The following is a 27295-nucleotide window of genomic DNA, read 5'->3' as shown; positions in this document are numbered from 1 at the left end:
AACAAAATTTACCCTGATTGTAGTAAATATATAACAGAATGTATAAGTATGTACAAATAATAACAGACTATATAAATAATGACAGACCTACAAGTCCATGGTCCTACACCCCTTTGCAACCTCATTCTTAGTGATGGGATGGGCAGGCCCTGCAGGCTTAGTGTGGCAGCTGGGGCATGCGTGTCTGGTCCCAGCCCTGTGTTCTGGCCAGGGTATCTGTCTCTGTCTTGCTGTCTGCCTTTTTCTTTTCCAGATGATTGGTGATTAATCTATCCAACTGCCGCTACGACAGTGGTGAGTGAGCATCTGTGGTCAAGGGACCTGTGATGGAGATGGAAGGGTGGGAATAGATCCCTCCTGTGTGTGCCCGAGCGTGAGAAACAGGCTCTCCAGATCCTTGGTTCTCCTGGCTCCGTAAACCGTTAGAGGAAACTGATAATCTCACTCTAAAGGTCACGGCCGGGGCCACAGTGGTGATCACCACCCTTAGACTTATTTATTTGTGCATGTATTTGTGGTAGGGTTTCACTAAGTAGCTCAGGCTAGACTCATTGTGTCAAATGTTATTTCCCCCCACCAATTTACCTCACTGATTAAGCCTGGCTCTAGGTTATAGTTAAGGATTGGTTCACATGCAGGGCTTAGTGTTTGGAGGCAAGCCTGCTCGCTGGGAAAGGGAAGACAGGTCAGTCCTAACATTCACCCCATATAGCCAGGATGTATCCTTCAACAACAATTCCATTCTCTACTCTTTCTTTGCCCTGTCCACAAGGCGAGGTGGCTTCCGGTCCCAAGGAGCCAGCTCTCCTGTAGCAATACTTGGTCTGGGATGCGTAGGAAAGAGACCTCCCCACAGGAGCGCGTTCCTGCTTCTGTGCTTTACGGACTTTCTTCAACTCCTTCACAGTGCGCAGGGCAGCCCAGCAGTATGGCCTTCGAGAGGCGGGAGACAATGATGACTGGACTCTCTACTGGACGGACTTCTCAGTGTCGCTGGAGCGAGTGATGGAAATGAAGAGTTACCAGGTGTGTCCCTCCCTGGATGGGTGGCGTCTCCCAACGCCGGCCCCATGTGGATCGCTGGCTCTTCAAGGGAGCTTATGGTACTCCCATAGCCCTGCTTCCACTCAGCCAGAATTGCTCATGAATTCTGGTTTCCTTTGCAGAAAATCAATCATTTTCCTGGGATGAGTGAGATCTGCCGCAAAGACTTGCTGGCCCGGAATATGAGCCGGATGCTAAAGCTGTTTCCTAAGGACTTCCATTTTTTCCCTAGGACGTGGTGTCTTCCTGCTGAGTAAGTGCCCCTTTCTAGCTCTTGCTTTCTTCTGAGTACACTTTCTTTTTTAGACATGGCATCATGTAGCCCAGGCTGGCCTTGAATTTGCTATGTAAATGAGGATGTTCTTGAGCTGCTGAACTTTTGTCTTCACCTCCTGAGTGTGGAGATTCCAGGTGGGTGCTATTATACCCAGTTTCTATGGCTGGGGAGCTTGAACCTGGAGCTTCGTACAAGCTAGGCAAGCACCCTGTCAGCTGACCTACATCTCCAGCTTCAAGCACGCTTTCTTCAGAGTGCATTCAAGGGTGTGATCTGCCTTCCTGTGCTCCTGGCTTCAGTGGAGGCATCGCAGTGAGACACTGAAGTTCAGACCTGAGTAAGAGATGGTGGTCCAGGTCACACTATTGTCAGCCGGGGACAGAACTCCAAATCTATGTGTGAACCCAGGTCGAGCTGCCTGGGGCACCTCCCATCACTCAGCCCAAGTTGTATCATATAACTAAGGAACATGTGAGTCAGCCTCATTGTTCACATGGTGTAGACGATGGAGAGGAGGAAGAGAAGCCAATAAAGGGTTATACAGTTGGGAATTGGTGCGTGCGGGGCTTGAATCCAGGTTCAATTCCCAGACACTCAATGTCTCTCTACTGCTGGACCACTGAGTGTCTGTCTGTCCTCTCTACTGCTGGACCACTGAGTGTCTGTCTGTCCTCTCTACTGCTGGACCACTGAGTGTCTGTCTGTCCTCTCTACTGCTGGACCACTGAGTGTCTGTCTGTCCTCTCTACTGCTGGATCACTGAGTCTCTGTCTGTCTGTCAGCACTAGGACTTTATCTCATCGGTAGCTTCTCTTTTCTGTTTTCATAAAGAACCTCCTAGGGCTGGAGAGATGGCTCAGCAGTGAAGAGCACTTACTGGTCTTCCAGAGGACCCAGGTTCAATTCCCAGCATCCATATGGATGGTGCCCCACAGCTTCCTCTAACTCCAGCCCCAGGGGATCTAACACAACTATTCTGGCCTTCTCAGGCACCAGGCACAGACATGGTGCCCAGACATACAAGCAGACAAAACATAAAATAAATGAAAACAAATATAGTTTTCCCTCTCATTGCTCCCAACCTAAAGGCATGTCTTGTCCCCTCCCTGCTGTGACAGCTGGGGAGATTTGCAGACTTACAGCAGGTCAAGAAAAAATAAGACGTACATTTGTAAGCCGGACTCAGGCTGCCAAGGGAAAGGCATATTCATCACCCGGACCGTGAAAGAAATCAAGCCGGGGGAGGATATGATCTGTCAGCTTTATATTTCAAAGGTACTTCCTCGCCGTGATTATATATTTATTGCCCACAGCAGCCTCAGGCTCTGTGGGACAGAATGTTAAATGAAGTCAGTGGAAGGCAGAGGTGGAGAGGAAGCTGAGCCTGTCCTGTGCCTTGGATTTGATCAGACACAAGCTTTCTGAGTCACAGTGTCCCTCACTCGCCCTTGTAGTCTCCACCACTGATCTGGCCTCACCAGGCTGACATCCCTCCCACCCCTCCACCCTCCACCCCCACCCCCGCCCAAGTGGATGAAAGCTTGGTTTGTGGAGGTCCCCACCTCATCTGAGAGAGCGGAGTCACCTAAGAGAGTTCATAGTCACCAGCTTCTCTCTGACTGGGGGCAGAGGGCGTCACAGACCACAGTGATAGAGCCCACTGCAGCGAGGGGTCCCTCTGGAAGTGTGGGTGGGGGCAGGGAGCCCTGGTCTCCCTAAGACAAAATGTCCGGGAACCCCTTGCAAGAAGGAGCTCTTGGAGAAGGCGCCTGGGATGTTGCCCTGGCAACCGTGTGTCCTGTCCTGGAAGGATTTCCTAGTTACTTGGTTCAGTTGCTAAGACGGCTCTTAGAGAGGGCTGCTTGCCGCATTCCATAGCTCAGGAACTCAAGGCCCAGTGTGGTTCGGTGACCTCCCCGAGGTCACCTGTCAGGTCCCAGAGCTCAAATCTCTTTATCTTGCTCCCTACCCTGGGCAAGCCTACACTTTAGGCCACGAGGCAATGCTGGAGCTGGCTCCCCCAAGAATGAGGTGGGAGCGAGACACCTTCCCCTGTGATTGTCACCCCCAGACGCTCGTGTGACCTCTCTCTTTCCCACCCAGCCCTTTATCATTGACGGGTTCAAGTTTGACCTGCGGGTTTACGTGCTGGTGACCTCCTGTGACCCTCTCCGGGTCTTTGTGTACAATGAAGGACTGGCTCGCTTCGCCACCACCTCTTACTCCCACCCCTGCACAGAAAACCTGGTGAGCTGGGGGACACGCGGCCTTCCCCTCCCCCTTAGCAGGATAGACATCCTCAGGTACCGTGGAGGTGGCAGGCGTCAGATGAGCACTTACTGTGTTCCCAGTCCTCCCGGGAGCCCTCCGAGATAGGGGTTATTATATATCCCCGTTTTCCAGATGAGATTAAAATCTGCAGAGTATAGGGGACTTGTCTGGGGTCACTCAGCCAGAAAGTGGTCCATCTGGGACTTATGGCCAGGCTTTCCTGACACCAACCCCAGAACTCCAGTGCAAGGATCCTCAAGGAGAGAAGGCCGTGGGTAGGCTTCCAATCTTCCCCCCAGTCTCAGAAAGAGTTGGAGTCTCTTATACTCCGGGCTATGGATTATCCCCGTTTACCTCCTTTACATATGTCTATAAATTCCCTTTTTTCCCCATCCCTTTAAGATCCAGGGACTGTGGGAGTGGCCTGGGGTGGGGGGACAGTGCATGGAGAGGACCCAGCAGGCCTGTGCTTCAGCCTGACCCACAGTCTGGTCTCTCCCCAGGATGAGATCTGCATGCACCTAACTAATTATTCCATCAATAAGCACAGTTCCAACTTCATTCAAGATGCTCATTCCGGCAGCAAGAGGTAAGAGGGACGCGCGCTTCCCACATCTTTCCGCGTTCTTCCCAAACCCACTGCGTCCCTGCCAGGATTTCCACGCTGGGTCACACGATCTCTGCCTCCCAGCCCAGAACAGACACTTCATGTCAGCTCTCTCTCTGGACTGTTAATCATTACAAGGAGGCCATGCTGTAAACTCTGGGAGGCTGGGAGGAGGGAGAGAAACGCCGACCGTTTCCCCAGCAGAACACATACACACACCAAAACATACCTTGTTACAGTTGCCCTCTTGACGTTTCCAGATCAACAGCCTTTATTGACTTCTAGGCTGCCAAGTGAGAGGGACTTGCCAGCTGTGATTCCTCTCGGGTGTTGGTCCATTACAGATTCTCAGCTGATGAGTCATGATGCCCTGGAGTCACCTGACCCGTGCCTAGCCAGCCTTCAGATTTGGGGGAAATAAGGGATTCCTGAGGGTTTGGTTCCCCGCCCCCACAAGCAGCTTCCCTATTCATGTTATTGCCTCGTCAGCTTGCATTTGAGAGGAAGGTGGATGAATTGTATGAGGGGGGGGGGGGAGGCAGAGATGGGGAGGCCAAAGGGAGCATCTGGGTGCCGGGCAAGATAGCAGGGCCTGTGTATTTGGTGTTTTCCTACCACACTGGCCAAGGCGTCAGCAGAGCACTCAAGGTCGGGAGGAGTGTTAGGTCCTATCTCCATTTCACAGATGAGGAAACTGAGTCTCAGAAAGGTTAAGTTGCCCAAGGTCACACCACACAGCTCGGGTTGAGCAGCTCTGTTCCCTGTGCCAATCTCACAGGGCTCGTGGGTCGGGGAGGCGTGGGGATCTTAGTACATGGACTACTCCTGGTAGAGCCTTCTGGGAAAGAGGGTGTAAGTATGGCTGGGAAGATGTTCCATCTGTGTGTGTGTGTGTGTGTGTGTGTGTGTGTGTGTGTGTGTGTGGTACCAGAGCTGGCCACAAACTTGCTTGTAGCTGAAGATGTATCTTTTTATCTCCTAATCTTCTTGCCTTTAATTCCCCAAAGTGGTTTTGTTTTGTTTTGTTTTTTTTAAGACAGGGTTTCTCTGTGTAGCCCTGGCTGTCCTGGATCTCACTCTGCAGACCAGGCTGGCCTTGAACTCACAGAGATCCGCCTGCCTCTGCCTCCCAAGTGCTGGCATTAAAGGCATGTGCCACCGCCGCCGCCGCCACCACCTGGCCTGAAAGTGTTTTTGAGACAAGTCTTGATATGTTGCTAAGGCTGGTTAGAACTGGTTGAAGCCCAGGGTAGCCTCAAATTCCCAATCCTCCTGCCTCAAGGACTGAGATTACGGTTGCTTTACCGTGAGCAGCTTCGGCCACGCCCTTTCCTCGGAGTCCCATGTTATCTGAAACTCCTGTCAATTCCTCCCACCCAGACTGTGGATGCCGTGGAGGCTCCTGCACAGGTGTCGGGGAGGCCTGCCATGTCACCCCCACTTTGACATTTGTCTGCTGAGTAAGCCCAGACAAGTCGCTTTGTCTCTGAGCCTCCATTCCTGGCTCCTAAGCCAGTGAGATAACCGACCCTGCCCGGCCCTCTTCATGGGGTCCCTGCGAGACTCAGAGGAGCCACGTTGCAGCCCAGTATTGTGGTCCTGTCAGTTTTCTTTAGTCTAAGGGGCTTTATTTGCCTGCATTTGTGAGAAGTGATGTCATCTCCAGGCCATGTGGTGTGATGGACATGCTGGTGCTGGGTCCTAGCACTCAGGGCGCTCTTGACTGAGGCAGGAGGATTATAAATTTCAGGCTAGCTTATATGGGATATATAGTGAGACCCTAGAGCCAGAGATAGAAGCAGACAGACAGACAGAGGAAGAGAGAGAGAGAGAGAGAGAGAGAGAGAGAGAGAGAGAGAGAGAGAGAGAGAGAGAGAAAGCGCCTTAGGCTCTGATAGACAGGCAGTTATGGGGCAGCCAGATCAAAATAAAATGTGGACACTTCTGGTAACATTTTTTATTCCCCTCTGGCAGTACTGAACTAAGCCAGGGCCTCACACATGCTAAACAGGTCATGAGCTCTAGCATGGAGTCTCCGATGATGGCACCCAGCTTCTCTTTCCCCTCTGACCTCCTCTTCTCTGGGCCCCTTCTCCATTGGAGGGGTCATCTGCCCCCAGGCCTCCGCCCTCGCCTCTCCTGGCTCAGTCTCTCTCCCCTAGAGGCCCATCTCTTCCCAGCTCAGCCAGTGTGCCAGAGAGAGCCTGATTTTATAACAGCCACACCCACAACCCTTTGAGCCACGCACAGATTAATCCACTTAAGAGGGCCGAGGCTTCCCGAAGGTCAGGTCTCCCAACACAACGGCGTTGGGGGCCCAAGTTTCTAACACTTGACCTTGGAGGGACATATTCAGCCGGTAACGTGTCCTGGCCTTCAGTGTGCGTCTCTTCCTGTCCCTTACTCCTCCCCGCCCTCTTCCTTTCTTTTTTTCCCATCCCTCCCTCCTCTTCCTCTTCTTCCTCCTCCTCTCTCTCCTTCTCTTTTTGAGAGCCCTCCCCCATCTGCAGAGACAATTTTCTCATGCTATCTTGCCTTCTCGAAGTTGGCAACTGATGCAAAGTGCGGCCCCGGCCTTGCCCCCGCCTTACCCCTGGGGTTCAAGGTCGGTAGGAGCAGGACTCCAGTCGGTGGGAGGAAAAAGACAGGAAAATTGTGAGTATGGAGGGGCCCTCGACAGACACCAGATATCTCCATCTTTCAGCGTGCCTGACAAACACCTGGTGTTAAAGTGAATGGAATCGCCACTGGGCATTAGGAAATTGCCAGGCAGAGTATATTCCTGGTGACAGGCCCTGAGTCATCAAGAAAAGGTTACGCCGTGTTTGGTAACACGTGTTATAAGAAGTCAGGGAACTGTGTAGTCTCTTCCAGGAAATTTTATTGGCCAATTAGGCAAATTAAATGTTTTATTTTTACCCCCCCCTAGAAAGGCTTGGCTTTTCCAACAGTCTGGAAATTCCATTTATGCACAGTGTTTCTACCTGACAAAGTGGGCAGAGAAGTAGCGTCTGTGTTGAGGGCCTTTGCTCGTCTGTCCTGACGTCAGCACATCCTGGGTGTCTCACACGTGTGACTCCTGAGGTGGTCCTCAGCCTTCCTAAGACAGAAATGGCGGTCGCACAGACCGTCATTGCCCAGCAGTCTCTTAAATAAGCTCCTGGGCGTCAGGCCTGCGCCTTCCTTCCTGACCCTTCACTGGAGTCTACTGAAATGAGTTTTTCAAAATAATTTTTTTGCCAGGTGGTGGTGGCGCACACCTTTAATCCCAACCCTCGGGAGAGGCAGGGGAATCTCTTAGTTCTAGGCCAGCCTGGTCTACAAAGTGAGTTCCAGGACAGCCAGGGCTGTTACACAGAAAAACCTTGTCTGGGGAAGAAAAAAAAAATCTTTTAGCTGGGCATGGTGGCTTACACCTTTAATCCCAGCATTTAGGAGTTAGAGGCAGACAAATCTCTGGGTTTGAGGCCAGCCTGGTTTATGAAGTGAGTTTCAGGACAGCCAGGGTGACACAGAGAAACCCTGTCTCAAAAAACCAAAATTTTAATTAATTTATTTATTTGGGGGGATGCATGGTGAGGGGGATGCCATGGTTGGGGGATGCCATGGGGGAGGATGTCATGGTGGTGTACATGTGAGGTCAAAGGACAGTCTGTAGAAATCAGCTCTCTCCTTCCACCGTGTGGATGCCGAGACCAAACTCTGGCCATCTGCATGTTGCTTCTTAGAGGTTTCTATCCAATACCCAGCCTTTTGTTCAGTCCACAGATTTTTTTTTTTTTTTTTTAGAAAGTTCCCCGAGGTTCTGGAGGCCTAAGGGGTCTGGCACTGTGACTCCTATAGGACCCCTCCCATTTTGATCCAGCCTCAACGTCAGCCTGGCTTCTGGGTGTTCTTCACCACTGCTTCCGGAAAGTTCCTCAGAAGTTTCTGGTTTTCACCATGCCGTGGTGTTGGCTGACCAGGAATAATTCCCCTGCCTCATGTCCTGGGTTTCCTCTTCAGGAAACTCTCCACCTTCAACTCGTACATGACGCTGCATGGCTATGACGTGGAGCAGATTTGGAGGGCCATTGAGGACGTCATCATCAAGACGCTCATCTCGGCTCACCCGGTCATCAAACATAACTACCACACCTGCTTCCCCAGCCACACGCTCATCAGCGCCTGCTTTGAAATTCTCGGTTTTGACATCTTGTTGGACCGCAAACTCAAGCCCTGGCTGCTCGAGGTAAGGAAGTTAGGCGTGTCCCAGTTACATCAGCCTTGGGGACTCTGCCTCCCTAGCTCACCAGTATTGTTTCCATCAACTTCCCCGGCCTCTCCTTTCCATGGTGCTGGCTGCTCCGGGGCCGTGACGCTTCGCTTGAGAAGTGGCCACCAGAGGGGGGTAGATGGCTGGGAATTGGAGAATTCCTTGCGCCTCCTTGAGGTCCAGCCAGATTTACAGCTGCCCCCAGTCTCAGGCACAGAGTGACTGTAGTGACCACTCCGCTTCCTGTGCTTCCCACAAAGAGGCTGTTCCTTCTCGAAACTTGGTTGCTGGTGATTCAAGTGGGAGCAGCTTGTCCTGGCTCTCGGGGCCCTGAGCTACCCAGGTCCAGACACCGGTATAGGGAATTCTATTGTCACAGAGTGGGGAAGCCCAACCCCATGCTGCGGGGAGGAAGAGGAAGAGATTTCTGAGCCACTTCACCTCCCGGTTAGATTGGTCCTCCGGAGGTTTCTTAGGCAGGCCCTTCAACATGCACGAGGAACGAGGATCTGGAGTTTTAGCTGGAACACCAGGGACCCTGACCTCCCTTACACTCAACGCTTATTCTCAGGTTCATGAAGGGGGCACTGTTTGGCGCTCCCACCCAAAGACAGAATGAGAGAACGAGCGGCGGGGGCAGCAAGCCTCCAGAAGCTGCTGGAAACCCACAAATGTCACACAAATGTAAATGAGCAGGTGCTGACTTTTCTGTGGGCGCGAACGAGGCTTCTTGCCTTCTTCAGCTGTCTCTCCCTCAACCCCGACCGGCTTCCAGAAAGAATCACTCTGCTTCCAAACCTTGAGTCGGCCTCTGTATTTTCCTCTGTGTGTCTTTTTTCCTCTCCCTCATTTTCTGTCCCCCCCCCCCATGCTTCCTTTCCTCACTGTGTTAGCCCCTTCTGGCCTGGAACTCACAAAGCTCCACCTGCCTCTGCCTTCCTAGTGCCGGGATTAAAGCGCATTCCACTTCTCCTGGTGTTCTTTTCTCTCTTTCCTCTCCCCCCTCTTACACCCCCCCTTTTCCTTTTTCCTTTTTCAGACAGGGTTTCTCTGTGTAGTCCTGGCTGTCCTGGAACTCTCTTTGGAGACCAGGCTGACCTCGAACTCACAGAGATCCGCCTGCCTCTGCCTCCCCGAGTGCTGGGATTAAAGGCGTGTGCCACCACCACCACCACCACCACCACCACCACCACCACCACCACCACCGGCCCACTTCTCTCTCTTCCCTCCCCCATTCCTCCCAACCTTCCTTCTTTCCCACCTTTTGTTTTTATTCGCTTGTTTGTTTGAAATAGGGCGCCATCTTATAGTACAACTATTCTGGAACTTATTGGATTGCCTAGGTTGGCTTCAAACTTGTGACAGCTCTCTGGCCTCAGCCTCCCCGGGGGCTCACAGGTATGAGGCACTCAATCCCGTCACTCTAGACTCTTCCTCCCCTTCTGCTCTGTGGAGAGCACAGCACACGTGACAGTGGATCTGTCGAGAGGGGAAAGGACTGAAATGAGACCCGGGGACAGTGGTGGTGAGGCCTTTAATCCCAGCACTCAGGAAGCTGAGGCAGGAGCATCTCTGTGAGTTCCAGGTCAGCCTGGTCTATAAAGTGAGTTCCAGGCCAGCTAAGGCAATATAGAGAGACCCTGTTTCAAAACCAAACAAACAAAATCCCACCTGGTTACACTAAAGGGAATTCTTTTTTTGTTTTGTTTGGTTTGGTTTGGTTTGGTTCGGTTTTTCCAGACAGGGTTTCTCCATATAGTTTTGGTGCCTTTCCTGGAACTCACTCTGTAACCCAGGCTGGCCTCGAACTCACAGAGATCCGCCTGCCTCTGCCTCCCAAGTGCTGGCATTAAAGGCGTGTGCCACCACTGCCTGGCAACTAGAGGGACCTCTCCTTCCTGCTCTCCCTGCCCTCTTCACAGTGGCTCCAGTGTAGGCCCCTGCCGCCAGGACTGTGAGGGGGGCCTCGGCAGTACCTGGAGGCGCCATCTTGGCCTCGCCTCTGCTTTCACCCTGGTCCCCCCCAGCCCCGACCGCTGTCCTGTCTTCACAGGTCAACCATTCTCCAAGCTTCTCCACTGACTCCAAGTTGGATAAAGAGGTGAAAGACAGTCTGCTTTACGATGCCTTGGTCCTCATCAACCTGGGGAGCTGTGACAAAAAGAAAGTCTTGGAGGAGGAGAGGCAGCGGGGGCGGTTCTTACAGCAGTGTCCTTCTCGGGAGATGAGGTACAGCCGTGCCCCTGGCCCCGGGCAGCCGCTCTCCTACTGCCCTGCCCTCAGCAGGACTGGCTGTCCTGGTCCCAGACAGTGTGACTGACGTCTACCAGTTACGTGGCCTTTCTGTCGCTCCTTAAGCCTTGGGGATCATTCTGTGAAGTGGAAATATGTAGACATAGATATGAGGGGACTGGAGGACATTGGCACGTGAAGCCTCACCGCAGTGCCTGGCACCGTAGTTTGGTCGAAGTTAAGGTTCTTGACTGTTGGGGCAGTGAGGTGGTTCAGTGCGGAAGGGCACTTGCAGTCAGCCTGGAGGCCACATGATGGAAGGGGAGAGCGACACTCACAAGCCGGCCTTTGGCCTCCATGCGCCCTCTGTGGTGTACATACACATATGCATGCACACACACTAAATAGATATTTAAAAATGATTCCTAATTGTATCTTATTGTGAAAGCACTTAACTAGCAAGCCTGAGGTCTGGGGGAGAGAGAGAGAGAGAGAGAGAGAGAGAGAGAGAGAGAGAGAGAGAGAAGAGAGAAGAGAGAGAGAGAGAGAGAGAGAGAGAGAGAGAGAGAGAGAGAGAGAGAGAGAGAACACCTGAATCTGACTTGGAATTGGTAGGAAGAAATACTGAGCTCAAACCCAGGGCCTTACATATTACATATGGTAGGCAAACACTCAATCACTGAGCTACATACATTCCCTGGCCTTCTTGTTATTGCAGTCCTTTTTTTTGAGACAGGTTTTCTGTTGTAGTGGTCAGCGTGTGTGTGTGTGTGTGTGTGTGTGTGTGTGTGTGTGTGTGTGTCTGTGTGTGTCTGTGTGTCTGTGTGTGTCTGTGTCTGTGTCTGTGTGTGGTGTGTCTGTGTGTCTATGGCATTCATTGACCTTGCGTGTGTGTGTGTGTGTGTGTGTGTGTGTGTGTGTGTGTGTGTGTGTCTGTGTCTGTGTCTGTGTCTGTGTGTGGTGTGTCTGTGTGTCTATGGCATTCATTGACCTTGCGTGTGTGTGTGTGTGTGTGTGTGTGTGTGTGTGTGTGTGTGTATGTGCAGTGGTCAGAGAAGGACATCAGGTATCCTGTCTATCTCATTCCTTTGAGACAGGGCCCCTTACCGTTTCTGGAGCCATACTGGTGTTTAGCAAGCTCCAGTGACCCTCCTGTCTCCACCCACTTCAGCGGCAGGGTTGCATGCTGGTTGTATGCATGCCGGTTGTCTGCATGCCGGTTGTCTGCATGCTGGTGTCGGCTTGGCCACGCCCGGGGTCCTGTGCAGGTTTGGGGGTCTGACTAAGGCCCTCGGTTTGTACACCATCTCTCCAGCGGCCCCTGTCCTTGCTTGTTTGTTGTTTGGATACGTTCTTTTGTTTGTTTCTGCTTCTTGTTTTGTTTTATTAGGTAGAGGCTCCCAAAGAACTTGCAATTCTCCTGCCTCAGCTTCAAAAGGGCTGGGATTACAGATGCATATCACCGTGCCCAACAGAGTGGATCACTGCTAACAAATGATAATTCTCTATAGAAAGCTGTTTTATGATGGAGAATTTAACAATTTGAACAGTTCTACTAAGACTGTTTCTTTGTTCCTGGAAATTGGAGGTTAAAATGGACACATACACTTATATGAAATAAATTGATTAATATCATGTGAGGATTTAGATATTACCAATAGAAGAAACAAATTCTTCTGTTTTCACTGGAAAGCAGTTCTGTCAACTCGCCCTGTTCTGTGCTGACAGGAGTTGGCGCTCTGGCCTCCCCTGGGGCTGCATTAGCACTAGAAAGAACTAGGTCTTCCTCCTGAGCCCATTCAAGGTGGGGCTGTGCTGCTTCTGGGTCTCCACCAACCCTCCCCTGAGCCTAGAACAATACACTTCACCCACGCTCACCCACCTCATTGTTTCTCCCGCGCTTTAATACCTGCTCTGTGTGCCCGGCGGAAAGGAGGTTGAGTTCTGTGCCGTGTGGTTCTGTCCTGGGAGCCGAGGACACCACGGTTCCTGTCAGGAAACTGACATGGATAAGTTTGACTCACTGGTGACAGACAGCTCTAAACTCCAGCTGTCCCTGATGCTCTCAGGAGGAAGGTGTTAGCTGTCCCATGGAAGGCCTGGTGGTTCTTGATGTCCCTGCTGCGCAGGAAGGTCATCCTGCTAACCCTACCTGATCTCCTCCTCCTAGGGGATGGAGTGAGGAAGCCTGAGAGCGCAGGCCTCATAAAGGCTCCTTAAATCCGTCCAAGAAGGCCTGGAATTTTGCAAAGTACAAGCTGCTGCTCTCCAGAGAAGGGCAATGGGACCAGTGAGTGGGAAGGTGGCGACGGTCTGCCAGCTCTGATGTGCCAAGGGGGAAATGGGTTTTTACTAATAAAGGGAGAGACTCTGGCTGATCTGTCAAACCTTGTGAGCAGCTCCCTCGAGCATTGGGACGCTGACTGTCCCAGGAGTGCCAGAACCCCCTTTCAGAAACATTCTTGCTTTTATTTAACAGTTACTGATCAACCACTATTATGTGCAGGGCCCTAGATGACAGCCAGCTTGGATATGTCCCTTCCAAGAAGACATAACTGCGGTCCTGTATTCTTCCATCCCAACAGGATGGAAGAGGTCAAGGGTTTCCAGGCAGCGCGGTTACAGAAAACAGAGGAATATGAGAAGAAACACTGTGGTGGGTTCCGGCTCATCTACCCTGGTCTGAATTTGGAGAAGTATGAGAAGTTTTTCCAGGACAATAGCTCCCTCTTCCAGAATACGATTGCTTCCAGAGCCCGAGAGCTGTATGCCCGGTAGGAAGGCTTCTTCTCAGGCTGAGATGGGCTAGGTGTTGTGGATTGATCCGATCCTCTGAGTAGCCCAAGGTGGCAGGAAGAACTTCTTTGTCTGTTTCCCACCTTGCAGAGGACCGAAGAATATTCGGTCCGGGTCTCACAAAGACCAGGAACTGGAAGATTCCATAGTCAATATTTAGTAGATCATTAAGTAGATAAGCTACTGTTTTAGATGCTCACCCTTGAGACACATGTCCCACCCTACCTCCTCATAAGTGTGTTACGTATCCAGGCTATATGAAATCCAAGAGCTTGAAGGGAGGCATCCTGTTAGGTTCAGTCCCCACCAAGAACCTCATTTATGAGAAGGGATGTCAGAGCAGAGACGAGGTCATATAGCAAGACGACACCAAAGGATTACCCTGTCTCCTGACTCCTGAGACCAAGTGATACACTCTGGTACATCACCTTTGGTCCAGTCCCAGGATCCGCTGGCCAGAGAGCCCAGCATAGGAAGTGGCCCAGCATGGGAGCCCCTGGACTTAGCCTTCCTACCTAAGCCCTCTTTTCATGAAGGGGGAAGTGATTGGCCCCCTCCTTGGAAGGATGCTGTTCCCCAGTCTGGGGATGGCTGGAAGGATGGCTCTTTCTTACCCACGCTATTCCTTCCCTTCAGCCACTTGTGCAGGAACACTGTTTCTCCATTCCATCTTTCTTTAAATTATTATTATTTTACTTTGTGTCTGTGGGTGTTTTTGCCTGATGTATGTCTGTGCAGTATGTGCATTCAGCGCCGGCAGAATCTAGAAAAAGGCATCAGGTCCCCTGGAACTGGAGTTACAGACAGGAGTGAGCTGCCATGTGGGTGCTGGGAATTGAACCCGGGTCCTCTGGAAGAGCAACAGGTTCTCTTAACCACTGAGCCACCTCTCCAGCCCTTCTCCATTCCATGTTATCTACCCACCAAGTAGAATGCTCGCTCCCTAGCCCATGACACTCACCTGTTCTTCAATCGACAGGCAACTGATCCAGGAGCTGAGGCAAAAACAGGAAAAAAAAACGTTCCTAAAGAAAGAGAAGAGGGCAGAGATGCAGGGCGAGTCTCCGGGTGAGCAGGCAAGAGACAAGACTGTGAAACCCTGGCAACAGACACAGCAACCGAAGTGCAAGACAGCCACCCATCCAAAACAAGTAAACTCAGATGCGGGTGGGGTGTGTATAACCAGCACCCTGCCCCAGCTTGGGCCGATCCGAGGGAGGGTGCCACGGAGGCCTCTGCTCCGAGCCCAGACTCACTGATGGGCTGCCCAAGGGGTAAACTACAAGGAAGGGGTCTAGAAGGCATGCAGACCTGGTGTCTGTGAGAGGATCCCTCCATCCTGATAGCAGAGGATGCTCACTCGTCTGTCCTTCTTGCCTCTGGGAGTAGGAGCAGCCTGGCTGTGCTAGAGGCTGAGCCTGAAGCCACGTAGGGAGTGTGCTCCACAACTATGTATACTTACTGCCCTCAGCTCCGACATGGGTGGGAATGTCCCTCCAGTGGGCTCCTCAGGAGGGCTGCTGGGAGACAGCATCCTTAGAATACTTGATGGGGATGACTAAAAAGGCTTGGGACTTCCCACATGCTCACTCTGCACAGGGTGGCCCAGCCCCCGGTGATCTGCCTCACTGTCCTGGGATCTAAGTCTTTGGCTTCTACCTCCTCCACCTCCGGATCTCTTCTACCTCAGTGAAAAGACACGGGATGACTTTTCAGTACCTCTCCTTATCATTCTTGGGTTTTGTTTTCTGTGGGGTTTGTTTGTTTGTTTAAGATAGGGGTCTCATGTAGCTCAGGCTGACCCCAAACTTGTTTTGTAGCCCAAGATAATGTAGAACTGATTCTTCTCCTGCCTCCAGCTCCCAAGTGCTGGGATTCCAGGGCATGAGGCATACACAAGGCCTGGTTAGCACAGTGCTGGAGAGAAAACCAAGGCCTCCTCGTGTGTACCTGGCTGCTAACTGAGTACTGTATTGCTAGCCTCCCTCTGATCTTTTATTTCTTCAAAATGTCTCACTATCACTGTGGAGCCCTGCTGTCTGGCCTGGAACTCACTCTGTAGACCATGCTATAACCTGTTGTAATCCCCCTGCTTCTGCCGCCGGAGTGCTGAGATTGCTGGAGTTTGCCACCATGCCTGATTATCTCCTTAGTTTTGAAGACTCTCCTGGAAGGACAGGGATAGAGCTGGGTGAGGGACGGTTTTCAACTTTGTTGGGGTCACAGACGCTTTACGGATCTGCCGAAAGCTGTGGAATACCTTGCCATCAAGTATACACTGTGCTGTTGGAAATCTCAGTTTGAGGTGGCTCCTTCCCCCGGTCCAGCCATGAGCTTTGTAAGGGTTCCAGAACCCCGGGCTGAGAGTTCCAGACCAGAAAGTCTCTGGTGCCTCCTGCTTCCTTTCTTGTCGCCTCTCTTGCACCTTCTCTGGGGGTGCAATAAACCCAGTGGTGGACAGGACTGCGTTCCCCACGGCTGTGTGTCTGTCTGGTTTCCTCCTCCCAGTGCTATCACCCAGTGACTTTAGTATCCTGCACGCCTGGCTTGTTCTTGAACATCAGAGGCATAAGGAAAAACGACACTGCCGGCAGCCTCCCTCAGAAGGGCTCCAAGAAGGAGGCCAGCCTCGCCCCCTGCAAGCCCGTGTCCGCGAGGCACTACAGTTCTGTCCCTGACCTGAGGAGTTCAAATCCCAACTGCCTGGGGACAGAGTTCCGCAAGTCCAATCCCAAAGTCAAGGAAGTGAAGTCAGCCTTTGCGATGATGAACGTAATCAGCAACGCCGCCGCCGCGGTAAGGAGAGGGCTGTGCTCTGGGAGGGAGTGCTAAGAGGCTTGCTTTCTGGGCCGTGCTCCATCCTAACTTGTAGCTCTTTGAGTACCCACTGATGCTACCGGAGTCTGTTTCTCTGGTTGTGAAGCCAGCTTGGCAGGATGGCGTTCCTGCTGGGAAGGTAAGCATGGGACGTCTCTGAGGAGACTGTCCTCCACCTTTTTTCCATACGCAGGTTGCTGTTCATTCTCACGGTTCTAGAAACTCAAGTGTGGGCAGGGCCAGGTTCCGTCTGAAGTTTCCGGAGAAAGGAAGTTCATCACTTCCTGATGGCTGCTGGCAAGCCTTGGTCAGTGACAACACTGATGGCCGATGCTGTCACATGACCGCTCCCCATGTTTCTTCCACATATATTTCCATTTTTTTGGTTGTTGTTTTGTTTTTTGATTTTTTTAGGCAGGGTCTCGCTATGTAGCCCTGGCTGGCCTGGAATTCCTTGTGTAGACCAGGCTGGTCGAAAATTCAAGAGAACCACCTGTCTCTGCCTCCTAAGTGCTAGGATTAAAGGCTTGTGCCGCCACACCTACCGATACACTTAGTTTTATGAGCTGGGCGAGGGGAAGTGAGTCTGGAGTCCCAGCTCTCCAGAAGGTGGTTGAAGCAGGAGGGTTGCTCAAGCTCCAGAACTGAGGGCCAATCTGTTTCGTCTTAAATGCTTATTTTATTTTTTGTGTATGTGTGTGTGCCTGAGTGTATGCATTTGCACCGCTTGAATATAGTGCCAGCAGGTCAGAAGAGGGCATTAGATCCCCTGGAGCTGGAGTTACAGGAAGTTGTGAGCCACCATGTGGGTGCTGGGAATTGAACCTGGGTCTTCGGCAAAAGCAGCCAGTGCTCTTAACTGCTGAGTCATCTCTCCAGGCCCCAGTCTATCCATATATATATATATATATATATATATATATATATATATATATATATCTGCTGAATGTTTTCCTGTGTCCTGCCTGGCATTTGGTCAGGATAAATCTCTCTCATTCACCAGTCCCACAGCTGCTCAGACCCAAGTAAACACACAGAGACTTATATTAATTATAACTGCATAGCCATGGCTCAAACCTTTTACTAGCTAGTTTTTATATCTTAAATTAGCCCATAACTATTAGTCTATGTATCACCACATGTTCCGTGGCTTTTCCTGCATCCCATTGCATGTTGCTCCTTGTGCAGCTCGCTGGCATCCCCACCCCCACCCCCGCCTTCTTCCTGTCTCTCTCTTTGAATTTCCTGCTGGCCTCTAAGCTGCCTTGCCATAGGCCTAGCAGCTTTTTTTTTATCAACCAATCAGAGGAACACATATTTGAAGTGTACAGAAAGACATTCCCCCATCACTTCCCCTTTTCTGTCTAAACAAAAGGAAAGTTTTAACTTTAGCCTATTAAAATTACATATAACAAAAGTTATCAAACAAGAATTACAGTTACAATATCTAGTCTATTTATATTTTGTAAAATTAAAGAAAATATTCTATCATCTATCCTATATTTGTGAGTCTAAAGTTTCATATCTACCTTATCTCTTATCATAACCAAGGAAAACCATAATTATAACTATCTAATCTTCAACTACATCAAAGACCTCAGAAGGATATAATACTACCTAAGTAAACAGGAAGAGCATTGTAAGCAACTTCCAAAAATCTAGAATGACAGAGACAGTTGGCTGTCTGGACAGTCACCCAAAGTTCTTCTGCAATGTTGGGGCATCCATTTTTCAGCCTACAGGCCTAGAGTCTCTCAGCCGCTTCTCTCTGTGTCCTGTAGAATATCTGGCAGTTTCTTCTGCAAAGCAGGAACCTGAAGGACCATCTCACCTTGTAAAGTTCAGTGGTAACCTTTCCATGGGTCCTGCATGTCCAGTCGACACAACATTTTATCAAACAGTCCAAGCAAGAACAGTTTCTTGCCCAAATGGCTGTTTTTGCCAAGAAGATAAACTCCATATGGAATGTCTTCAGTGCCCATATTTCTCTTTGAAGTAAATCGATGCTGCCAGGAAAAGACGTGTCTCACTTCCTGTCTCTCTCTTTTAATTTCCTGCCTGCTTCTAAGCTGCCTTGCCATAGGCCAAACATCTTTATTTATCAACCAATCAGAGCAACGCATATTCACAGTGTACAGAAAGACATTCCCCCATCAATATACAGCTAGGTGGTGGTGGCACATGCCTATAATTCCAGTGCTCAAAAGACAGAAGTGAGGGTTGGGGATTTAACTCAGTGGTAGAGGCCCTGGGTTCGGTCCTCAGCTCCGGGGGGGGGGGGGGGGCACAAAAAAAAAGCTCTGGTGCCCTCTTCTGGTATGCAGGCATACATACAGGCAGAACACTGCATACATAATAAATAAATAAATATTTTGCCAGGCGGTGGTGGTGCACGCCTGTAATCCCAGCACTTGGGAGGCAGAGGCAGGTGGATCTCTGTGAGCTCGATGCCAGCCTGGTCTACAGAGCTAGTCCAGGATAGGCTCCAAAGCTACAGAGAAACCCTGTCTCGAAAAACCAAAAAAAAAAAAAAAAAAAAAAAAAAAAAAAAAAAAAAAAAAAAGAAGAGAACAGATTCCTGAATTTGAGGCCAGCCTGGCCTACAGAGCAAGTTCCAGAGCTGCCAGGGCTACCCATAGAGACCCTGTCTCAAAAACCAAAAGAATATGTGTGTGTGTGTGTGTGTGTGTGTGTGTGTGTATGTATATATATAAATATCCACAATACAGAACAAGTATGTAAGTATGTAATCTTTATATAGTCCTCCATCCATGTTCATCGGTTCTACATCCACAGTTTCAATGATCAGCAGATCAAAAAAAAGTTTCAAAAAAGTTACATCGTTACCAAACATATAGACTTTATTTTTTAAATGCGTATGCACGTGTGTGTGTGTGTATGTGTGTGTGTGTGTGACTGTGAGTGTGCACTCCAGATAACAACCTTGAGTGTCACTCAGCAGGTGCCATCCACCTTGTTTATTTGGGACAGGAACTCTTATTGGCTTGGAACTCACCAAGTAGACTAGGCTAGCTGGCCCACATGCTCCAGAATCCTTCTGTCTGTGTCTCCTGTGAAGATTACAAACACAAGCTTTTTAAAAACAAAACAAGGGTTTGGAGAGATGGCTCAGCGGTTAAGAGCACTGGCTGCTCTTCCAGAGGTCCTGAGTTCAATTCCCAGCAACCACATGGTGGCTCCCAACCATCTGTAATGAGATCTGGTGCCCTCTTCTGGCCTGCAGGCATACATACTGTATACATAATAAGTAAATCTTTAAAAAAATAAAAAAAAAATAAAATAAAATAAAAACAAGCCAGGCGGTGGTAGCACACACCTTTAATCACAGCACTCCAGAGGCAGGCAGAGTTTGAGGCCAGCCTGGTCTACAGAGCTAGTTCTGGGACATCCAGGGCTACAATCTCTCTCTCTCTCTCTCTCTCTCTCTCTCTCTCTCTCTCTCTCTCTCTCTCTCTCTCCCCCTCTCCCCCCCCCCCTTTCCCTCCCTCCCTCGGCATTTGTTTTTGAGGCAGGGTTTTGCTTGGCTTTGGCTGGCCTCTCCCTCGGGGCGCCTCCTGCCTCTGTGTCCTGGATGCTCTTACTGAGTATAGGTGTGCGCCGCCAGGCCCACATCAGCATGCAGACTTTTCCCCTTGACGTCATTCCCTAAACAGTGCAGAGTGACAGCTATTCATGTAGCATTTCCATTGTATTAGACATTAAATCCGTCTAGAGGTGATTAAATAAATTGTATGAGAGGCAGGTGTGGTGGCACATACCTGTCATCCCAGTATTAGAAAGGTGGAGACAGGGAGATCTGTGATTCAAAGGCATCCTTGGCTACATACCGCTCAGCCTGAGATCCACAAGACTTTGTCTCAAACAACAAAAAACCCCACAATGACGACGAAGGACTATTTGGCTGAAATGTGTAGGTGACGCATGAGCACTACATTCATTTTATATAACAGACTTGATGGTCCTTGGGTTTTGGTGTCCTTGGGATGGAGTGAGTGTCCCTGGACCAGTCCTCATTAGACACCAAATGACAACTGCGTTTACAAGTCTTTTTCCACTACAGAACCAAGCTGAAGAAACAGCAACAGTGAAATACCTAAGAGGATATTCAGCTGTCGAGTGTCTAGTTTTGATTTTTAAAAAACTTTAAACCGGGTGTGGTGGTAGATGTCTTTAATCCCAGCACTTGGGAGCCAGAGGCAGGTGGATCTCTGTGGATTCAAGGCCAGCCTGGTCTATAGAGTGAGTTCTAGGCGAGACAGGGCTATATAGTGAGACCCTGTCTCAAAAGCAACAACAAAAATTTATACTCAAATCACTTAAACAGAGAGGCAGACAGAGAGAAAGAATGGGGCTCCATGACGTTGGGTTTGGCAGAGATTGTGGGGTACAGTGGCAAAAACAACGTTAGACAAGCAAGACTTCGTTAAACTCAGAATCTCTCAGAAAGGCAACAATGAGGAGAATGGAAAGCTGACCTGCAGGTGGAATCGCTCTGCAAACCATGCCTCTGATAATGGTTCTTTACTCAGCTCTGGCTGCGGTAACCAAGCACCTTTGAGAGCTGTTAAGATGACTCTGCAGGGGGCTGGAAAGATGGCTCAGTGGTTAAGAGCACTGACTGCTCTTCCAGAGGACCCGTGTTCAATTCCCAGCACCCACAGGCAGCTCACAGCTGTCTGTAACTCTCGTTCCAGGGGATCTGACTCCCTCACATAGGCATACATGTAGGCAAAACACCAATGTACATATAATAAAAATAAATAAATTATGGAGATATTGTATGCTAATGGAATAATGTTTGAGACATCCTAGAGCCAACTTTCTGTTTTGTTTTTTTGTTTTTGATTTTTGGTTTTTTGAGACAGAGTTTCCTCTGTGTAGTTTTGGTGCCTGTCTTGGATCTCGTTCTGAAGACTAAGCTGGCCTCGAACTCACAGAGATCCACCTGCCTCTGCCTCCTGAGTGCTGGGATTAAAGGCATCTGCCACCACACCCTGCCCAGAGTCAACTTTTTTTTAAGATTAATTTTTAAAAATTGTATGCATATGTGTATGTGCCTGTTTGCATGTGCACCGTGTGAGTCAGCTATGCACAGAGACCAGAAGAGGTCATTAGATCTTCTGGACCTGGAGCAGCCAGTGCTCTTAACCACTGGGCCGCCTCTCCAGCCCCTGAGGGTAGCTCTTAACTCACCACTCTGACCCTTTCTGCTGTCTCTTTCTAGAGGAGCTAGAAGGGAGCCCTCTGCCTCCAGCAATCTCATTCCAGGCTGTTTTCTCTTTCAGCCCTTAACATCTGTAGAAACGTCCCCAGACCCCACATCCCGGCTCTCCACCTCTCTCGAATCCCTGGCAAGCCTGAGCCTAACCAGCAGCCCTGACTGCAGCAGCCCTGAGAGTGTCCAGATGCTCTATAAGTACAAGCAGCAGCAGATCTTCCACAAGCTGACCCAGGAGAAAAGATCCAAACTTGCCACGTCTTCCAAACCCAAGAGTTTGGACCAGAAGTGGACCTTGCTAAAGAATGAAGTGAGGAGGCAGCATCTGATGTCAGAGATCATGCAGAAGGTTCAGATGAAGAAGAAACGCTACTTGTTTCCGGCTCCCAAGTCACGTGAGTGCTGGAGTGTGCCGCAAGCTTAAGCATGACGGTCAGCTTTCTATCACTGTGACAAAATGACTCACGTCATTAACTTCGAGAGAATAGGGTTTTTTTTAGGCTCATGGCTTTCAGAGTTGAGTTGGTGACGAGGCAGACCTATTGCTTTCTGGATGTGAGAGCGTCTGCACAGCCGTGGTGGGGAGGCTATGGTGAACGAAACTCACTTCATGGCCAGCCACTGTAGGTTCCATTTTCTCTCAGGAACTTCAGGTGACACAGCCTTAACTTCGGGCCTCTGGGGGACATTCAACATCTAAACTCTTAGCATTGGGGCCGGGTCTGGTGGCACATGCCTGAAACTCAGCAATCAGGAGGTTGAGACAAGAGGATCATGAGTTTGCAGCTAGCCTGAGTTACACAACAAGGCACTTTCTCAAGCAGATGAATAAGGGCCAGCACCCATATTAGACAACTCACAACTGTGTAACTCCAGCACCAGGATAGCCAAAACCCTCTTCTGGCCTCTGTGTGCATCAGTACCCATGTGGTTGACATATCGATGTGTAGGCACATACACATCATAAAAACAATTAAGTTTATTTTAAATAATTTTCTTTATTGATTTTACATGTATGGGTGTTTTGTCTACATATATACCTGCATACCATGTTTGTGCCAGATGCCCTTGGAGACCAGAAAAGGGAGTTGGATTCCCTGGGATTGGTATGAGAGACAGTTGCAAGCCACTGTACGGGTGCTGGGATTTGAACCCGGGTCCTCTGGAAGAGCAACCAATGTCTTAAATGTTGGCTTATCTCTCTAGTCCCAACAAATATTTTCTTCTTTGGGACAGAGTTTCTCTGTGTAGCCTTGGCTGTCCTGGAACTCGCTCTGTAGACCAGGCTGGCCCCAAACTCACAGAGATCCTCCTACCTCTGCCTCCCTAGTGCTGAGATTAAAGGCCTCTGCCACCACTGCCCAGCATTAAAATTTTTTAAAAGATAAATAAAAATGAACAAGGCTGGTAAGATGGCTAAGCAGATAAAAGGGCGTTTGCCCTTGACCCTGCTGGCCTGAAGTTGATCACTGGAACCTACGTGAAGGTGAGTGGAAAGAACTGACTCCACAAAATTGTTCTCTGACCTCCACATGTGTGTTGTGGTACACCGACCCACACATATGCACACATACACAATAATGATAAAAATTTTAATTACAAAACTAAAGGTTGGAGAGATGACGGAGTAGTTAAGACACTGCTGCTCTTGACCCGGGTTCGATTCCCAGCACCCACATGGCTGCTCACAGCTGTCTATAACTCCAGTTCCAGGGAACCTGATGCCCTCTTCTGGTCCCCATGGGCATCAGGCACACATGTGATGCACAGACAGACACATAGGCAAAACACCATATACACAAAAAATAAATAAATAAAAATAATTACCAAAAAAAATCACAAAACTAACTATGACAAGAAAATTCAAACTATAAAGCATTAGAGAAGAACCAGTTGAAAGAAGCCCCAGATTTTGGGATTCCCAGACCAAGAGAAGGGTTAGACTCTTCTCTCTGTCTCATGATGGAGACATGGCCCATGTGCTTAAAGAGTCTCGATCCCCATTGAGCAAAAGAGTTAATAGAATGCTGGCTGATATTCAACATTCCCAGCTCTTGTTCACACGAGACCCATCATCTGGGCCAATCTTGGGCCACAGAAATTGCGCGAAAGAAAGAGCAACGGCTGACTGTAAACGGAAGTTCCTGTCCTGCCAGCAACTCCCCAATATTTTATTCCAAAACCACGAGCCAGGTTGGGGTCGTGGGAGCCTCGTGGGAGGTGGCCTTTGTGAGGAGTTTGTGCTGACTGATGATGCCAATGACTTTGCCTTTCCAGAAAACCCGTCCTTGTCCAAGGACTGCTGCCTCCACAGCCACGGCTTCGGCAGGAAGAAAGAGATGGATGTCTCCTCCGTCCTCCTCCTGCAGGGTTCTCACGGCCATACTGAACCTCTGAATGACCTTCTGGTAGTTGCCACTCAGGCCCGTCTGGACCCTCGGCCTAGCAGAAACCATTCTATTCCTACAAGGGACCCAGATACTACAAGGGACCCGGGTACTACAAGGGACCCGAAGCACACTGCCATTGCCTGATCTCTGGTCAGAAGGATGTGAGAGCTCAGGTAGGTGCCTGCTCTTCTTCCCTGAATAGGTTGGTGCACTGTTGGCTCCCCTCTTGATCTTTCTGGAGTATTGAGTGTATAGGAGAGTGGACGCATTGATAAAGACCTGTAGGTAAGTCAGCAGCTGAGACTGTCCTCACATTGTGACCCTTGCTTGGCCTGTTTCTATGGTGCTGGATCACCTCCACCACCACGAGGTGCAATTGACATGACTGTCATCACAGGCTCGCCCTGTGATGAGAAGGGAAGAGATGGAATGACAGGATGGAGGGACCTGGTGGGTACCGCTGTGTGGAAGGGCCAGGGGGACCGTAAGGAGTGCTCTTTCAAAGCCTAGGGGCCTCTGAAGGAAGATCATGTACCAAAATCCATGAGAAGAGACTGGTGCTGCTCAGAGGTCCACCATCACCCTCATTCCTGCCACAGAAACCAGACTGTTACCAGATGTGCTGACCTGGCCCCCTGGCTACCAGCATCTCACACTGTGAAGGGCCTTGAGGAATCGTAGCCCACAGGCATGGCTGTTTGTGAAATGCCTGTTCTAGAGCCCGTGAGATGGCCCAGCAGACGAAGGGGTCTGCTGCCTAGCCCGATGGCCTGAGTTCGATCCCTGGGACCCAGGTGGTGGAAGGAGGGCACTGGTTCCTGCCAGTTGTCCTCTGACCTCCACAAACGTGCCCTCCACATTAACGTAACAAAAATTTCAATGCGCGTTTCAGCACAGATAGTGGTGTGTGCCTATATTCCAAGTACTTCACGGTGCTGAGGCATAAAGATGAGCTCCATGAGCAAGCGAGGATGGACGCAGCAAGACCCTCTAAAAGGAATTTTAAAACGCAGCTGGGCAGCCAGGTGTTGGTTGTGTAGACTTGTAATCCTGGCACTTGGGAAGCAAGAGGCAGGAGGATCACCACAAGTTCAAAGCCAGCTTGGTTTACACAACAAGTTTCAGACCAGCCAGGGCTACAGAGTGAAACCCCGTTTCATAGAAAAACAGGCCTGGTAGTTTACAGCTGTGACTCATGCGTCAGGGAGGCAGGACAGATAGGGAGTTCAGGAAGTCCAAGGACTTTGAGACCAGCCTGGACTATGTGAGACTCTGTCTCAAAAAAAGAAGAAAGTGGGAGTCACAGATTCTTCTGAAAGCTTTTATTCAGGCCCAGTAAGGGGGCTCCTGGGGCAGAGGTTCTTGCCCACAGGCATGAGGGTCCCAATTATCACCAGATCCCGTAAACTGAGAAGAGAGAACTGCTTCTCAAAGCTGTCCTTCGACCTCTACACATGTGCCATGGCATGAACACACACACACACACACACACACACACACACACACACACGAACACACACACAAAATAAATAAAACCTTGTGTTTGTTTATTTGTTTGTTTGGTTGGTTTTTTTGAGACAGGGTTTCTCTGAGTAGTCTTGGCTATCCTTGAACTCACTCTGTAGACCAGGCTACATGTGCCACCACCACCCAGCCCCAACATTTTTTTAAAAAGAGTTCATTTTTATTATTTAGTTTTTTTAGGGCTGGAGAGGTGGCTCAGCATTTTAGAGCACTGACTGATCTTCCAGAGGTCCTGAGTTCAAGTCCCAGCGACCACATGGTGGCTCACAACCATCTGTAATGAGATCTGGTGCCCTCTTCTGGCAAGCAGACATACACACAGGCAGAACACTGTATACATAATAAATAAATAAATCTTTAAATTTTTTCTCAATCTTTATGTGTAGGGGAGTTTTGTCTGCATGTATGTCTGTGCACCATGTGCATGCAGCACCCTTGGAGGCCAGAAGAGGGCATCAGATCCTTTGGAACTGGGAATTACAGATAGTTATGAGCTACTATATGGGTGCTGGGAACTGAACTCAGGTCCTCTGAAAGAGTAGGTAGCCAGTGCTCTTAACTGGTGAACCATCTCTTCAGGTCTCTTTTATTAATTTTAATTATGTGTATGTGTTCGTATGTGGATGTGTGCATGTGAGTGCATGTGCCCACAAAGGTCAGAGGCATTGCATCCCCTGGGGTTGGAGCTATAGGCGGTAGTAAGCCACCCCATGCCCATGTGGATGCTGGAAATCAAAGTTCAGTCCTCTGGAAAAACAATGAGCACTCGTAACCACGGAGCTATCTTTTTAGCCGAAGAGAACTTTTAGTTAATCAGGTTGTCAGTATGGATGAATAGGGGTTGGAGATGTAGCTCTGATGTAGAACGCTTGCCTAGAATAATGCATGAGGACTTAAGTTCTACCCCCAGTACCTCAGATAATGATGATAGAAACAATAATAAAAATCAGAAGCCACACAACACACACACACACACACACACACACACACACACACACACACACACACACGAGGGAGGGGGTTACACTGGGACAACAATGATAGCCAAGTGTGGTTGGTAGTCAACACTGCTGAGACTGAGGCAGACAGATCATCTCAGGTTAAGCCAGTCTAGGATACAGCTTTTTCTCAACAAAAGAAACAAGGAAAACAAAAGAAAAAGCAATGCAAACAAAACTGTGAAGAGAGCGACGGTAAAGTCCTTCCTGCATGGACTAGAGAATCAAACTTCGCACCTTCACAGAAAAGGTTGAGCATAGCATTCTTCATCCCCCTAACAGGTCCCTGATTCCCTGAGAACACCAACTGTCGCCACCATTGACCAGAGCCCTTCTTCCTTAGGCATCTCTTCTGTCTATCTAAAGATTTTCTCTTGATTCTCTTTAAAGATTTATGTATTTAAGTCAGATGTGGTGGCGCACTCCTTTAATCCCAGCCCTCGGAAGGCAGAGGCAGGTGGATCTCTGTGGGTTCCAGGCCAGCTAGGGCTATGTAAGGATTTGTGTATTTTTTTAAATGTGTACAAGTGTTTTGCCTGCATTTATGTATGTGCACCATGTGCGTGTCTGGTACTCATGGAGGCCAGAAGAGGGCATTGGGTCCCCTGGAACTGGAGTTACAGATGTGAGCTGCCGTGTGGGCGCTGGGAACGGATCAAGAGCAAGAGAGGCAGGTGCTCATAACCGCTGAGCCATCTCTTCAGCCCCTTATTTTTATTTTTAAATGTGTGTATATGTGGGGTATCTGTGTGGGGTTTGTGCCCTTGAGGGCAGTACCCTCAGAGCCAGAAGACAGTATCTGATGCCCTGGAGCTAGAGTTACAAGTGGCTGTGGGCGGATGTAC

The 27295-nt window shown here is 49.7% G+C and overlaps 1 protein-coding gene across 3 annotated transcripts in view; it reads left to right on the top strand.

Moving 5' to 3' along the window:
* Positions 1-27295, top strand: part of Ttll6 (tubulin tyrosine ligase like 6) — a 41588-nt gene that overhangs the window by 10609 nt on the left and 3684 nt on the right. For 2 of the 3 annotated variants that reach the window (XM_037200956.1, XM_037200955.1), the window contains exons 3-15: positions 257-294; positions 908-1026; positions 1167-1297; positions 2440-2596; positions 3425-3568; positions 4096-4181; positions 8205-8430; positions 10508-10683; positions 13272-13460; positions 14462-14633; positions 15991-16278; positions 21606-21933; positions 23816-24101. In XM_037200956.1, the coding sequence (XP_037056851.1) occupies positions 257-294; positions 908-1026; positions 1167-1297; positions 2440-2596; positions 3425-3568; positions 4096-4181; positions 8205-8430; positions 10508-10683; positions 13272-13460; positions 14462-14633; positions 15991-16278; positions 21606-21933; positions 23816-24072 (2311 nt within the window). In that variant the 3' untranslated portion in view covers positions 24073-24101. Of the gene's footprint in view, positions 1-253; positions 295-907; positions 1027-1166; positions 1298-2439; positions 2597-3424; positions 3569-4095; positions 4182-8204; positions 8431-10507; positions 10684-13271; positions 13461-14461; positions 14634-15990; positions 16279-21605; positions 21934-23815; positions 24102-27295 lie in introns of all 3 variants that reach the window. The other variant, XM_037200957.1, reaches the window with a different exon arrangement.

Source organism: Peromyscus leucopus, chromosome 8b, assembly GCF_004664715.2.
Source record: "Peromyscus leucopus breed LL Stock chromosome 8b, UCI_PerLeu_2.1, whole genome shotgun sequence".
Lineage (NCBI taxonomy): Eukaryota > Metazoa > Chordata > Mammalia > Rodentia > Cricetidae > Peromyscus > Peromyscus leucopus.
Note: the sequence above shows the minus strand (reverse complement) of the source record. Positions and strands in the feature narration are given on the sequence as shown.